We start from the raw sequence: 14,172 nt of genomic DNA on the forward strand, positions 1-14,172 counted from the left end.
ATAGAGTGTTCTTGCACTTGTCCAACTCATGGGTATGTATATTAGATAAAACTTGAGGTCTTATGATCACTTGATATTCTGTGGTTAGAATCTTAGTCTCTATAAGCAAGCCAAGAACAGTTTTTCCAAAGGAGATTAGTTACTGTCTGAAGAAGACATGGCTCTGCTCCAAAACACTAGAGGATTCCACTGTGTTTTCCTAGCAGAGTGTGCCAGATGCATTCTGCAGCATTTGGATTTACTGCAGGCACTTTGAATACTTTTAGGTCTGTGGGAACAAAGGCCCGTGTGGTTCTGGTTTGGAGCAGTTGCAGAGGCTTCCCCTGATCTGGATCCTACTTCTTTCTGACACCACACCTGATACTCTTTTTAGAGCAGAACACATACCTGTTGTATATGTTACCTCTAAAACTAAAAAAGCTCAGCAAACTTCTGCCTACGTTTTAGTTATAGGGGTTACGAGGTGAAGCAATTTGTATTTCACATGGAGGGGACCTTTGGACCCGAAGACTTTGTTGATGTAGCAGGTCTCTGAGCTTTCATAAATTCTCTGTCCACCCTGTGACATACATGTGACTTATGAAGGCACATAGCATAACGGAAATTCTTGCCCACTGGGTACAATCAGCCTGATGTCATTAACGTGATAACCCATGGGATTGTGACAGCCAGGGAGGTTGATATCCTTGAAATAAGACAGCTAGTATAGGGGGGGAAAGATGGCGGAGGAGTAGGGGACCCTATTTCAACTGGTCCCCGGAATTGAGCTGGATATCTACCAGACCACTCTGAGCATGCAGGAAACCAGCCTGAGATGTAAGAAGATCTGGATCTCTACAAACAGAATATCGCAGGTGGTTGGTTTTGAGGTACGAAGCGGAGAGCCATGATTCTGTGGGCAGATATCGGAGGATAAACGGCAGCGGGAGGGTGCCTGGACGTGGGGATCCTGCACCACCGGTGAGTGACAGCCTCGCGCGCTGCCGACGGGCACAGACTCGCAGACCGGTAGCGTCCGGAAAGGACTTCAGGGCAGCCCCCCGGGTTCAGGGCCAGACCGGCGGGGTCGCGTGCATGCGAACCGCAGCCCCCAGACAGAAACCCGGAGCGACAGTTGTGCGCGCGCGAACTGCAGCCTCCGAGAGGGAAACGCAGTGCGCCGGGGTCCCGCCGGTGAACTGCAACCTCCGGGGTGGAAACCCGGAGTGGCGGAGTCGCGCACACGCGAACTGCAGTCTCCAGGACAGGACCCCAAGCAGTGGAGTCGCGCGTAGGCGCATGCGCGCGCGAACTGGGAGCGGCTGGTGGTTTTAGAAGCACAAAGGGCAGAGACGTGCCCCGACCTGGAGGCAGGACTGGGAGCGCTGCGGAGGGGTGCACAACCCAGGACGCTGCAGTTTATAGCAGCACGGACAGAAACGGAGACAGTGTGGCCTGGAGAGCTCACTGAAGAACAGACTGAGGACTCTCTGCTCTGAGGCAGAGGGTGGGAAACGGTCTCTTCTGCTCTGACTTGCGGAAGAGACACGGAAAGCCGCCAGGGAAAGGCGCCAGAGAACAAAAGCCCCAAAGACTGATTCCCACTGAGCTCATCCCCCGCCACAGGGGGGCAGGGCAACTCCGCCCAAACAGGGTTGCCTGAGTAACAGCGCGGCAGGCCCCTCCCCCAGAAGACAGGCTGGGAAAACAAGAGGCCAGCAACCCTAAGGTCCCAAGAAAACAGGTGCATCTTGCTTGGGTTCTGGTCAATAATTTGGACTCTATACATTCCCTCAAACACCCATCAACAGAATGACTAGGAGCAGGAGCCCCCAAAACAGAAAAGACTCAGAGATTATGACTTATGCTGCAGATTTACAAATGGATGCAGATATAACCAAGATGTCGGAGATGGAATTCAGGCTAGCAATTGCGAAGACAATGGCTAGAATGGAGAAATCAATTAATGGCAACATAGAGTCTCTAAGAGCAGAAATAAAAGGTGAATTGGCAGAACTTAAAAATGCTATCAATGAGGGCACCTGGGTGGCTCAGATGGTTAAGCATCTGCCTTCGGCTCAGGTCATGATCTCAGGGTCCTGCGATCGAGTCCCGCATCGGGCTCCCTGCTCCTTGGGAGCCTGCTTCTCCCTCTGACTCTCTCTCTCTCTCTCTCTCTGTCTGTCATGAATAAATAAATAAAATCTTTAAAAAAAATGCTATCAATGAGATCCAATCCAATCTAGATAATCTAACAGCTAGGGTAACTGAGACAGAAGAGAGAATAAGCGATCTGGAAGACAGTATAATAGATAAAAAGGGAAAAGAGGAGGCCAGGGAAAAACAACTCAGAATCCATGAAAATAGAATCAGAGAAATAAGTGACACCATGAGGCGTTCCAGTGTCAGAATAATTGGAATCCCGGAGGGAGTGGAGAGAGAGAGAGGACTAGAAGATGTATTTGAGCAAATCGTAGCTGAGAACTTCCCTAATCTGGGGAATGAAACAAACATTCGAGTCCTAGAGGCAGAGAGGACCCCTCTTAAGATCAAGGAAAACAGGCCAACACCCCGGCATGTAATAGTAAAACTTGCAAATCTTAGAACCAAGGAAACCATCTTAAGGGCAGTTAGGGGGAAGAGATTCCTTACGTACAGAGGGAGGTACATCAGAATAACGTCAGACCTATCCACAGAGAGCTGGCAAGCCAGAAAGGCCTGGCAAGACATATTCAGGGTACTAAATGAGAAGAACATGCAGCCAAGAATACTTTATCCAGCAAGGCTTTCATTTAGAATGGATGGAGAGATGCAGAGCTTCCACGACCGGCAGAAGTTGAAAGAATATGTGACCACTAAGCCGGCCCTGCAAGAAATATTAAGGGGGGTTCTGGGCGCCTGGGTGGCTCAGTCGTTAAGCATCTGCCTTCAGCTCAGGTCATGATCCCAGGGTCCTGGGATCGAGTCCCACATAGGGCTCCCTGTTCAGCGGGAAGTCTACTTCTCCCTCTCCCACTCCCCCTGCTTGTGTTCCCTCTCTCGCTGTCTCTTTCTCTCTGTTGAAAAATAAAGAAAATCTTAAAAAAAAAAAATTAAAAAAAAATATTAAGGGGGGGTTCTATAAAAGGAGAAAGACCCCAAGAGTGATCTACAACAGAAATTTACAGGGACAATCTATAAAAACAACATCTTCACAGGCAACATGATGACAATTAATTCATATCTTTCAATAATCACTCTCAACGTGAATGGCCTAAACGCTCCCATAAAATGGCACAGGGTTGCAGAATGGATAAAAAGACAGGACCCATCCATATGCTGTCTACAAGAGACTCATTTTGAACCTAAAGATACATCCAGACTGGAAGTGAAGGGATGGAGATCTATCTTCCATGCCAGCGGACCTCAAAAGAAAGCTGGGGTAGCAATTTTTATATCAAACAAATTAGATTTTAAACTAAAGTCTGTAATAAGAGACACAGAAGGACACTATATCATTCTTAAAGGGTCTATCCAACAAGATCTAAGAATTGTAAATATCTATGCCCCCAACATGGGAGCAGCCATCTACATAAGCCAACTGTTAACCAAAATAAAGAGTCATATTGATAACAATATGTTAATTGTAGGAGACCTCAATACTCCACTCTCAACAATGGACAGATCATCTAAGCAGAAAATCAACAAGGAAACAAGAGCTTTGAATGATACATTGGACCAGTTGGACCCCATAGATATTTACAGAACATTCCACCCTAAAACAACAGAATACTCATTCTTCTCGAGCGCACATGGAATTTTCTCCAGAATAGACCATATACTGGGTCACAAATCAGCTCTCAACCGATACCAAAGGATTGAGATTATTCCCTGCATATTCTCAGACCACAATGCTCTAAAACTGGAACTCAATCACAAGAAAAAATTTGGCAGAAATTCAAACACTTGGAAGCTCAAGACCACTCTGCTCAAGAATGTTTGGGTCAACCAAGAAATCAAAGAAGAACTTAATTCATGGAAATCAATGAGAACGAAAACACATCGGTCCAAAACCTATGGGATACTGCAAAGGCAGTCCTAAGGGGGAAATACATAGCCATCCAAGCCTCACTCAAAGAAATAGAAAAATCCGGAATTCACCAACTAACTCTACACCTTAAAGAACTAGAGAAAAAGCAACAAACGACGCCTAAGCCATGCATTAGAAGAGAACTAATTAAAATTAGAGCAGAAATCAATGAATTAGAAACCAGAAACACAGATCAGATCAATGAAACTAGAAGTTGGTTCTTTGAAAGAATTAATAAGATTGATAAACCACTGGCCAGACTTATCCAAAAGAAGAGAGAAAGGACCCAAATTAATAAAATTATGAATGAAAGGGGAGAGATCATGACCAACACCAAGGAAATAGAAACAATTATCAGAAATTATTATCAACAACTATATGCCAATAAACTGAGCAATCTGGATGAAATGGAGGCCTTCCTGGAAACCTATAAGCTGCCAAGACTGAAACAGGAAGAAATTGACAACCTGAATAGGCCAATAACCAGTAACGAGATTGAGGCAGTGATCAAAAACCTCCCAAAAAACAAAAGTCCAGGGCCTGATGGATTCCCTGGGGAATTCTACCAAACATTCAAAGAAGAAATAATACCTATTCTACTGAAGCTGTTTCAAAAAATAGAAACAGAAGGAAAACTTCCAAATTCATTCTATGAGGCCAGCATTACCTTAATCCCCAAACCAGGCAAAGATCCCATCAAAAAGGAGAATTTCAGACCGATATCCCTGATGAATATGGATTCCAAAATCCTCAACAAAATCCTAGCTAATAGGATCCAACAATACATTAAAAGGATCATCCACCACGACCTAGTGGGATTTATCCCCGGGATGCAAGGGTGGTTCAACATTTGCAAATCAATCAATGTGATAGAACACATTAATAGGAGGGAGAAGAACCATATGGTCCTCTCAATTGATGCAGAAAAAGCATTTGACAAAATACAACATCCTTTCCGATTAAAACTCTCCAGAGTATAGGGATAGAGGGAACATTCCTCAAGCTTATAAAATCCATCTGTGAAAAACCCACAGCAAATATCATCCTCAATGGGGAAAAGCTGAGAGCCTTTCCCTTAAGATCAGGAACACGTCAAGGGTGCCCACTCTCACCACTGTTGTTCAACATAGTACTAGAAGTCCTAGCAACAGCAATCAGACAACAAAAAAAAATAAAAGGTATTCAAATTGGCAAAGAAGAAGTTAAACTCTCTCTTTTCGCAGACGACATGATACTTTATGTGGAAAACCCAAAAGACTCCACCCCCAAATTACTAGAACTCATCCAGCAATTCAGTAATGTGGCAGGATACAAAATCAATGCACAGAAATCAGTTACTTTCTTATACACTAACAACGCAACTGTTGAAAGAGAAATTAAAGAAACAATTCCATTTACAATAGCACCAAAAACCATAAGATACCTCGGAATAAACCTAACCAAAGAGGTAAAGGATCTATACTCTAGGAACTACAAAACACTCATGAAAGAAATTGAAGAAGACACAAAAAGATGGAAAAATATTCCATGCTCATGGATCGGAAGAATAAACATTGTTAAAATGTCTATGCTACCCAGAGCAATCTATACTTTCAATGCCATCCCAATCAAAATTCCAATGACATTTTTCAAAGTGCTGGAACAAACAATCCTAAAATTTGTATGGAATCAGAAAAGACCCCGAATCGCCGAGGAGATGTTGAAAAAGAAAAACAAAGCTGGGGGCATCACGTTGCCCGATTTCAAGCTATAATACAAAGCAGTGATCACCAAGACAGCATGGTACTGGCACAAAAACAGACATACAGGCCAATGGAACAGAATAGAGAACCCAGATATGGACCCTCAACTCTATGGTCAAATAATCTTTGACAAAGCAGGAAAAAACATGCAATGGAAAAAAGACAGTATCTTCAATAAATGGTGCTGGGAAAATTGGACAGCCACATGCAGAAGAATGAAACTCGACCATTGTCTAACACCATTCACAAAGATAAACTCAAAGTGGATGAAAGACCTCAATGTGAGACAGGAATCCATCCAAATCCTAGAGGAGAACATAGGCAGTAACCTCTTTGACATCGCCCACAGCAACTTCTTTCAAGATACATCTCCAAAAGCTAGTGAAACAAAAGCAAAAATGAACTTTTGGGACTTCATCAAGATAAAAAGCTTCTGCACAGCAAAGGAAACAGTCAACAAAACAAAGAGGCAACCCACAGAATGGGAGAAGATATTTGCAAATGACGCTACAGATAAAGGGCTGGTATCCAAAATCTATAAAGAACTTCTGAAACTCAACACCCAAAAAACAAATAATCAAGTCAAAAAGTGGGCAGAAGAGATGAACAGACACTTCTCTGAAGAAGACATACAAATGGCTAACAGACACATGAAAAAATGTTCATCATCATTAGCCATCAGGGAAATCCAAATCAAAACCACACTGAGATACCACCTTACACCAGTTAGAATGGCAAAAATGGACAGGGAAAGAAACAAGAAATGTTGGAGAGGTTGTGGAGAAAGGGGAACCCTCCTACACTGTTGGTGGGAATGCAAGTTGGTACAGCCACTTTGAAAAACAGTGTGGAGGTTCCTCAAAAATTTAAAAATAGAGCTACCCTATGACCCAGCAATTGCACTACTGGGTATTTACCCCAAAGACACAGATGTAGTGAAAAGAAGGGCCATATGCACCCCAACGTTCATAGCAGCAATGTCCGCAATAGCCAAACTGTGGAAAGAGCCAAGATGCCCTTCAATAGATGAATGGATAAAGAAGATGTCCATATATACAATGGAATATTACTCAGCCATCAGAAAAGATGAATACCCAACTTTTACATCAACATGGATGGGACTGGAGGAGATTATGCTAAGTGAAATAAGTCAAGCAGAGAAAGTCAATTATCATATGGTTTCACTTATTTGTGGAACATAAGGAATAACATGGAGGACATTAAGAGAAGGAAGAGAAAAATGGGGGGGGTGGGAATTGGAGGGAGAGATGAACCATGAGAGACTATGGACCTGAGAAACAGGGTTTTAGAGGGGAGTAGGGAGGGGGGATTGGTTAGCTCAGTGATGGGTATTAAGGAGGGCACGTACTGCATGGAGCACTGGGTGTTATACGAAAACAGTGGATCGTGGATCACTACATCAAAAACTAATGATGTATGGTGACATAACATAATAAAATTTAAAAAATTAATTAATTAAAAAAAAAAGACAGCTAGTATATACTGTCATCCCTGCCAGATGAAAGCAAACTACTTCTGTTGGGCTCTGCTTATTGAGATAGAGATAAAAGAGTTCGCTAGTTTGATAGCTGCCTATCAGGTGTCAAGAATGATGCTGATTTTATGCCAGTAAGAAGGACACGTCTGGAAATCTGCAAGTCAGGGTCATCACCTGATTAGGTTCACAGTAACCTCCTGTAAATCTCTACCTACAACCCATTTCACAAACCAGATACTCAAGTTAACTGAGGAAATGATGGAATTGCTACCCCTGTATCTTTCAAGAGGTCAGGAAGCTAGTGTGGGGACTTTGCTAGTTTCAAAGTATTTCTGTTCCAGTTATGTATTCAGGTAACTGGGGAAACAGCCACAGAAAGGTTGCATACATCCACTGGATCTTATTTTCTTTTATCACCTAATCCCCAAAAAGCTTCCACTCAAGTTGGTAGAACATGGAGTGACATTTTGGGCCCCCAGGGAGTGACGTCAGTTTAGAGTTAGTGTTTCTGAAAAGTTTGGGTATGTCCCCTTTCCCTGGGCCTACTCACCCTGATAAAGGTCTCCTCTGCAGAAGAGGAAAAAGTGCTCTTGACTGTGTTTCAAGGACATTTCTCAAGAATATTTGGAGAGCTTATTAAAATTCAGATTGCTAAACCTCAACCCAGAGTTCCTAATTCAGTAGGTCTGGGGTTGAGGCTGAGAATTTGCATTCCTAATAAGGTCCTGAGTGGTGCTGTTGCTATTGGTCTGGGATTTCACTTTGGGAATCACTCTGTTAGAGCTACTTCCAGATGCTCAGGCTAACATTTTTGAATCGATGATTTTGGCATGTTCACCCAAATTGACAAATTATCAATTATATCACAAAATCTAATGTAATATACTTTCCTTCCTGTTCAGAACCTTTACAATCCATACCAACTCTCTACATTTTTATCAATGATGGTTGCCACATTCAGAGGGAAAAATATAAGATGCCCAGTTAAGTATTAATAAGTCCTATGCAATATTTGGGACATATCTATGCTAAAAAGTTATCTATTTACAATTCAAATTTAACTCAGTATCTTGTATTTTATCTGGCAACCCTACTGCCAACAGAAATTTGCAAGAACTTGTACTTCTTTTAGCATGTATATTTTTTCCTCTTGGGTCAGACTTTGTACTTGTCTCCCTAGGCATGCAGAGATTGCTGCCTTCTCAATCTCATTTTAGGTATTGAGGCAGTTGGCAAGGTGACAGGGGCAAGAAATAGATGGATTGGACATGAGAAAATTTTTCATTCCCTCATGAAAGGTGGCTTGATTACAGGATCACCAAGCAAGGCAGGACCAGCCTCTTCAGACTGAGAAGGAAAAGCTTTTACTAGCAAGAGTAGCTCACTTTGGTTTGAATCTACCCAATTAGTCTCCTTTCTAGTTTTTTCTTCTCAATAAACATCCTAACTTTCACAAAGGAGACCATGGTGAGGCTGGGAATTTAACTTAACCACATACGTTGTAATTCAGAAACTTACAAGATTAGACTTTCTTTCAGCGATGACAGACCTGTGTCTGCAAGAGATAAGATTATTTGAGGGCAGTTTTGGAGTACCGCTGTCTGACTGGTGCCTTGAGCCAATAATTTAAAATCCTGTGTTGTCATTTCCTTTGGAGTCAGGAGCAGCCATCCACTGTACATTCTACTTGCCTTATTCCCATCATGGTGGTCTCTCCCAGCAGCTGCTTGCTCTGGTAAGCTTCATTTTAGCTGCTCATTTCAGAAAACCATAGGTGATGATTTATGTAATCATTTTGCTCCTGTATAGCACAGACTGTGAGAATCCAATTTTCCAATAGTTGTGGGTAGTCATCACTACCTTCAGATCCAGCCAGTTACTTATCTAATCCCATATTCCCATCTTTTTGACATTTTTGAGGGTCTGATTTCTACAACTACTTCAAATACCCAATACTGTGTTTATTCAAGAAACAGAAACCACACTTACCACTCTAACTAGAAAGGGATCTAAAGTAGGGAGTTTGGTGCTTAAGTAATTATCAGAAGCCTGCAGGAAGTGGTTCCTGAATGACTTACAGAATAATAAATTCTTACACGCTGGGGAAGCTTCTACTTCTGAGGCCACCACTTTACAGTACACTAAAAGTAAGAAGCTGCTGCACCCCCTCAGCTGCCTTGTGGCCCGAGGAAGCTAGAAACCAGACACCTGGAGCTATAATCCAGGAAGTAGGGAGTCACATCAAATGGGTGTGACTATAACCACTACCCCTCAAAACCGGGGAAGCTGGAGGGTGGACCGTGGAATGCTGCCAAAGGATAATCTTACACTTTTAAGTGTAAGATTATTTTCTTGTCACAGAAATAGCTAGAGATGTACAGGAAGATGGCTTCTGCCTCAGTTTTACTTTCCAGATCTCTCACAGGTCCATCTGATTTACAGAATTGAATTTGCATCCGACATCCTGGCTTCTCATGAGTTTAGAAAGAGAGAGAATGGGGGATCAAACACAGTGCTCTTAAAGATTTTGCCTTATTGGGGAAAGATACCTGTTCTTAATATGTAATCCAACACTGTATTACCTTTATTTCAGATGGGACTGTTGATCAGTAAACCAAGTAACAGATCTTCCCGTTCCCTTTTGTGGGCATATCTTACTCTTCCTTACCACTCATAATAAGTTTTTGCTAAGGTTCATTTCTAGCCAGTTATTTGTCTGCTTTTTGTGTATATTTTTCACTGGAAACCCTATGGTTTCCTATGGAGATGTCCTTATGATGAGTCCCAGGTCTATTATTTCGGTCCATGACCTTTCTTCCGAGCTTCAGTTTTGCAAGTCTTATTTGTAGACACTTAAATTTAGATATTTAAAATTCAGCCATCTCCAAAACTGAACTCTTGAATTTGCCCTTCCTAATCTCATTTCTGTTGATATATAATTTGTCTTTTAAACCTGAAGCCTCAGTTATCTTTGAGTTGCTCGTCTTACTCAACTCCATAGCCATCAGAAATGAAATTCTGCTGATTCCTTCTCACATCCTCTTGCTAGTGTACCCTTGTTTGTTTCCTGCTTCTGCTTCAAGAACATTGAACTTACTACCTTTAAAATTCATTTAGCAGTTAAACACATTAAGCCATGTGTTTCTCCTCTGTGTCTTGAACATCTATTTAAATGCTGCTCTGTTTTACTTTCTCTTTATGTTGACTTCAGAGATAAGATTGTAGTAAGAATGCATTTTCTCTGTATTTTAAAATAACCGTACAATGTATATTTTTATTTCATCTAATTTGAAAAGGATAGTCTATGGGCTAACATTAGGAGCAGAAAAGGAGAGTTGTATCTTCATATTAAAGACCTGACTTCAAAAGTGGTAGAGGTGTGCGTTCAAGCCTTACCACATTCTGGTGTTGAGTGGCCTTCATTCAGCGTTGCTGTGAAATTGCTCTTGCGAAAGTAACACTCTAGAAGATAGGTACGCTTAATATCCTAAGTGTTTTGAGACAGCTCTGTTTTTTGTTTGTTTACTAAATAGTGCTAAGAATTAACTATTATAAATACATTACGGGCTACTTTTAATGAAGGACTTCATGAGCAATTCTCTGCATTTAATGTTGGAATCAGTGTTGGTGCTGCAAATCTTTGCAAACATTTTATCACTATAATGAAACTGATGTGTGAGTAAGAAGATGCTTTCCTTCTGACTAATGGGCATTAGTAATAGTCCACGTACAAAGCCTCGATTTACTTCACAGGAATGAGATTCCTTTTCATCTAGTTCTTTTCCTTAGGACAGTTGTTCTGTGAAAATTAATACTAATATGACAAGGGGATTTATCAACACATTATAAAGACTCACATTACAAAGGCCAAATTTAAAATTTCGTTTCAGATACTGAAAATCAATATATCTTATCTTTTGTATAAAATAAAGACAGAGGTTCATTTCTCGATGACCCATCCCCTCTATTAAAAATATGAATTGCTCCTGGCCCTACCCTAGTCTCTAAGAGGACAAGGGCATCTCACAGCTCCCCCTGTAACAGTACATGTTGCTTTTCTGTGTCATTACCACTGTTACAGAAAAAATTAGGAAATTATAACCTAAAGCCATAAAATTTTCATTACTTTTGTTCCTGAATCCTAAATTACCGTGGAAGATATGAACAATTTAAAAAGCATCCAGAGGAGACAGAGAAAAATTGCTTAAGATTCTGATGCATTGGTTCTAAAAGGAAATTGAGATTATTCAGTTGATTTATCTTTTTGTGTTACTGCTGAAGATCTGATGCAAAGAAATAAACTTAGATTATAGTAAAGAAAAGTAATTTAGACATTTGGAAGAAATTATGTGACGATTGTTTAAGAAGAAAGAAAGAATTATATTTTACCAGAATAAGTCCTTTTCTTCAAAAGTTTAAACTAAAAAAGATTTGTTCCCTTATAGCAACAAGATTCTATCTGTAGCATTAGAAAACAGGATGGAGACGAATAAGATTAGATTTGGCCATTTTTTTAAATTGAAGTGTAGTTGACATACGTTATATTAGTTTCAGATGTATCAACATATTGATTTGACAATTCTATACATCATCACTCAATGCTCACCATAAGTGTACTCACCATCTGTCACCATACAGTGTTATTACAGTATTATTGACTGTGTTCCCTATGCTATACTTTTCATCTCTGTGACTTATTTATTTTATAACTGGAAGGTCATACTTCTTAATTCCCTTCATCTATTTCACCCATCTTCCCACTCCTTCCCTCTGCCAACCACCAGTTTGTTCTCTGTATTTAAGACTCTGTTTGTTTTTTGTTTGTTTTACTTTTTAAATTCTACGTCTAAGTGAAATCATATGGTATTTGTCTTTCTCTGACTTGCTTCACTTAGCATAATACCTTCTAGGTTAGATTTGGCCATTTCTTAAAAGACTCACTTCCCTCTCAAATCTTAAGTGGAAAACTGTATGTGTTTGTTTTCTTGATCTTTTTGCTTCCCTTGAATGCCCTACAGGGAGGTCTGTGTTAAATGTAAAATTACCCAGACTGTCAACAGAAGGTAATGAGTAGCTACCCTCAATAATTAGTTCTTTGTGTAATTATATATTATTAAGCCTTTCTTGAGAAAATTAAAAATACTTTTAAGGTAGTAAAATTACATGCTGAATGAAATTAAGAACTTTATGAGAGAATATAAAAATAGCATATGTTTCACCATGTGAAAATATAAAATAATGAAGAATGCTAAATCATCTTCAGTTATGATCCAGAGTTGCCTGGAAGCTATTGTAGACCCTGGCCTTCTCTGTCTCCATCTGCAATGTCAATAATTATTGACTGAATGAACTGATAAATGACTGGCTGGCAAAAATACTGATAAAGTGTTGGTTTTCTTCCAAACGCATATGGAGAAAATACACTCATAATGTAATTATAATGGAGCTATAGCACCTAGTGATTGTGAATTCCAGTCTTGGGAGTGCAACAGAGAGCAGCAAAGGGATCCTCTGTTTTTCTGTTTGGGAAGCTGAAGACTGAGAAAGGATACAATTATGGACTAGAACGCCATGATGAGTTTGGTAAACCAAATATTTATCACAAAACTCCACTACTTTAAGAGACACATTATAGTGTTTGAAAGAAATCATTTATGGCCAACAAAAGTATCAATTTATAGAGTGTAGACAATTTATTCTTTAACTTGGAGAAATTTATTGCTTTATGATATATAGCTTATTGGTTTATGGTGAGCTAGTAAGAAAGTAATGGTGCTGTAGAATGCAATCGTAACTTTTGAGATTATCAGCAAGTATTTGATGCTATTTTCTGAAGCAGGGCACCGGGATATATGGATCATGAGTTTAACTTGTTGTGACACTTCATATGTTCTTCTACTGTAATTATCCTTTCATTATTTAAATGCTTCCATTTGAGACACCTAGAACCTAACACTGTTCTTAAACTTCACAGGTCCCCCTTGTTTAGGTGCTTTAGAACCTCATATAGGTTTTAGTGCCTAGTGTTTTGATCCAAACATTCAAGTTTTAATTAATAGTATTAACATAAGCTTAGAAGAAAATTGAATATAATAGTCTTTTCAAAATGCTTATCTGTCTCTTCCAGAAAAGTTTTTTGAAATGAAGAAAGGACAATGTAAAGATGCCCTAGAAATTTACAAACGATTTCTAACTAGAATGACGCGAGTATCTGAATTTCTCAAAGTTGCAGAGGTAAGTAATAATAAGCTGTGTTGGGAATATAATTTAAGAATATTAACTTATGTATCTGGAGTCAATAATAAGGCTTATAATCTGGCAAGACATTCTGTCCCAGACCCCCAGTTATTAGGGTTGGAAGTGATCTCCTCCCAAGTTCTCACTCAGAACTGTACTCTACACTCCTGCATCCCAATTAGATGATCATTCTGTGTTCAAATACAAGTTTTATGGGTACTGAGCAGATTCACAGCTTTGCAAGGTGGTTGATCCTTCCTCTCCACTTAATAGCTATTTTTGATTGTAAGGAAGGGCTTCCTTTTTACTGAACCCTGAAAAAAAAAAAAAAAGCCCTTAGGAAAATCCATTTATTGTTCTTAGTGTGTAGAAATCATAAATAGGACCTTCTTATTTTGTTAATTTTTAAAATACAATGAAAAAATGAAAGTATCATTAATTTTATGAAGTTTATAAATTGTTTCTCAAGGATGTCTGTTTTGTACTTAATCACAATAACTGTGTAACTATACAGTTGGTGTTCCTGAGATAATCCCATAAGTTGGTGTTTTCTCTTATGAAATCCAGTTATCGATTCATACTGGTATTGGAAGTTATGACATTGTTATTACAATCTTTTGGCAGGTTGGCCAGTTGATTCTTATCTT

At 39.9% G+C, this 14,172-nt stretch overlaps 1 protein-coding gene across 1 annotated transcript in view; it reads left to right on the plus strand.

Annotated features, from left to right (window-relative positions):
- Positions 1 to 14,172, plus strand: part of SNAP91 (synaptosome associated protein 91) — a 142,966-nt gene that overhangs the window by 57,644 nt on the left and 71,150 nt on the right. Inside the window, exon 8 of the mRNA XM_021693088.2 lies at positions 13,416 to 13,522. Coding sequence (XP_021548763.1) covers positions 13,416 to 13,522 — 107 coding nt within the window. The remainder of the gene's footprint in view (positions 1 to 13,415; positions 13,523 to 14,172) is intronic.

The sequence above is a fragment of the Neomonachus schauinslandi genome, chromosome 8 (genome assembly GCF_002201575.2).
Source record: "Neomonachus schauinslandi chromosome 8, ASM220157v2, whole genome shotgun sequence".
Lineage (NCBI taxonomy): Eukaryota > Metazoa > Chordata > Mammalia > Carnivora > Phocidae > Neomonachus > Neomonachus schauinslandi.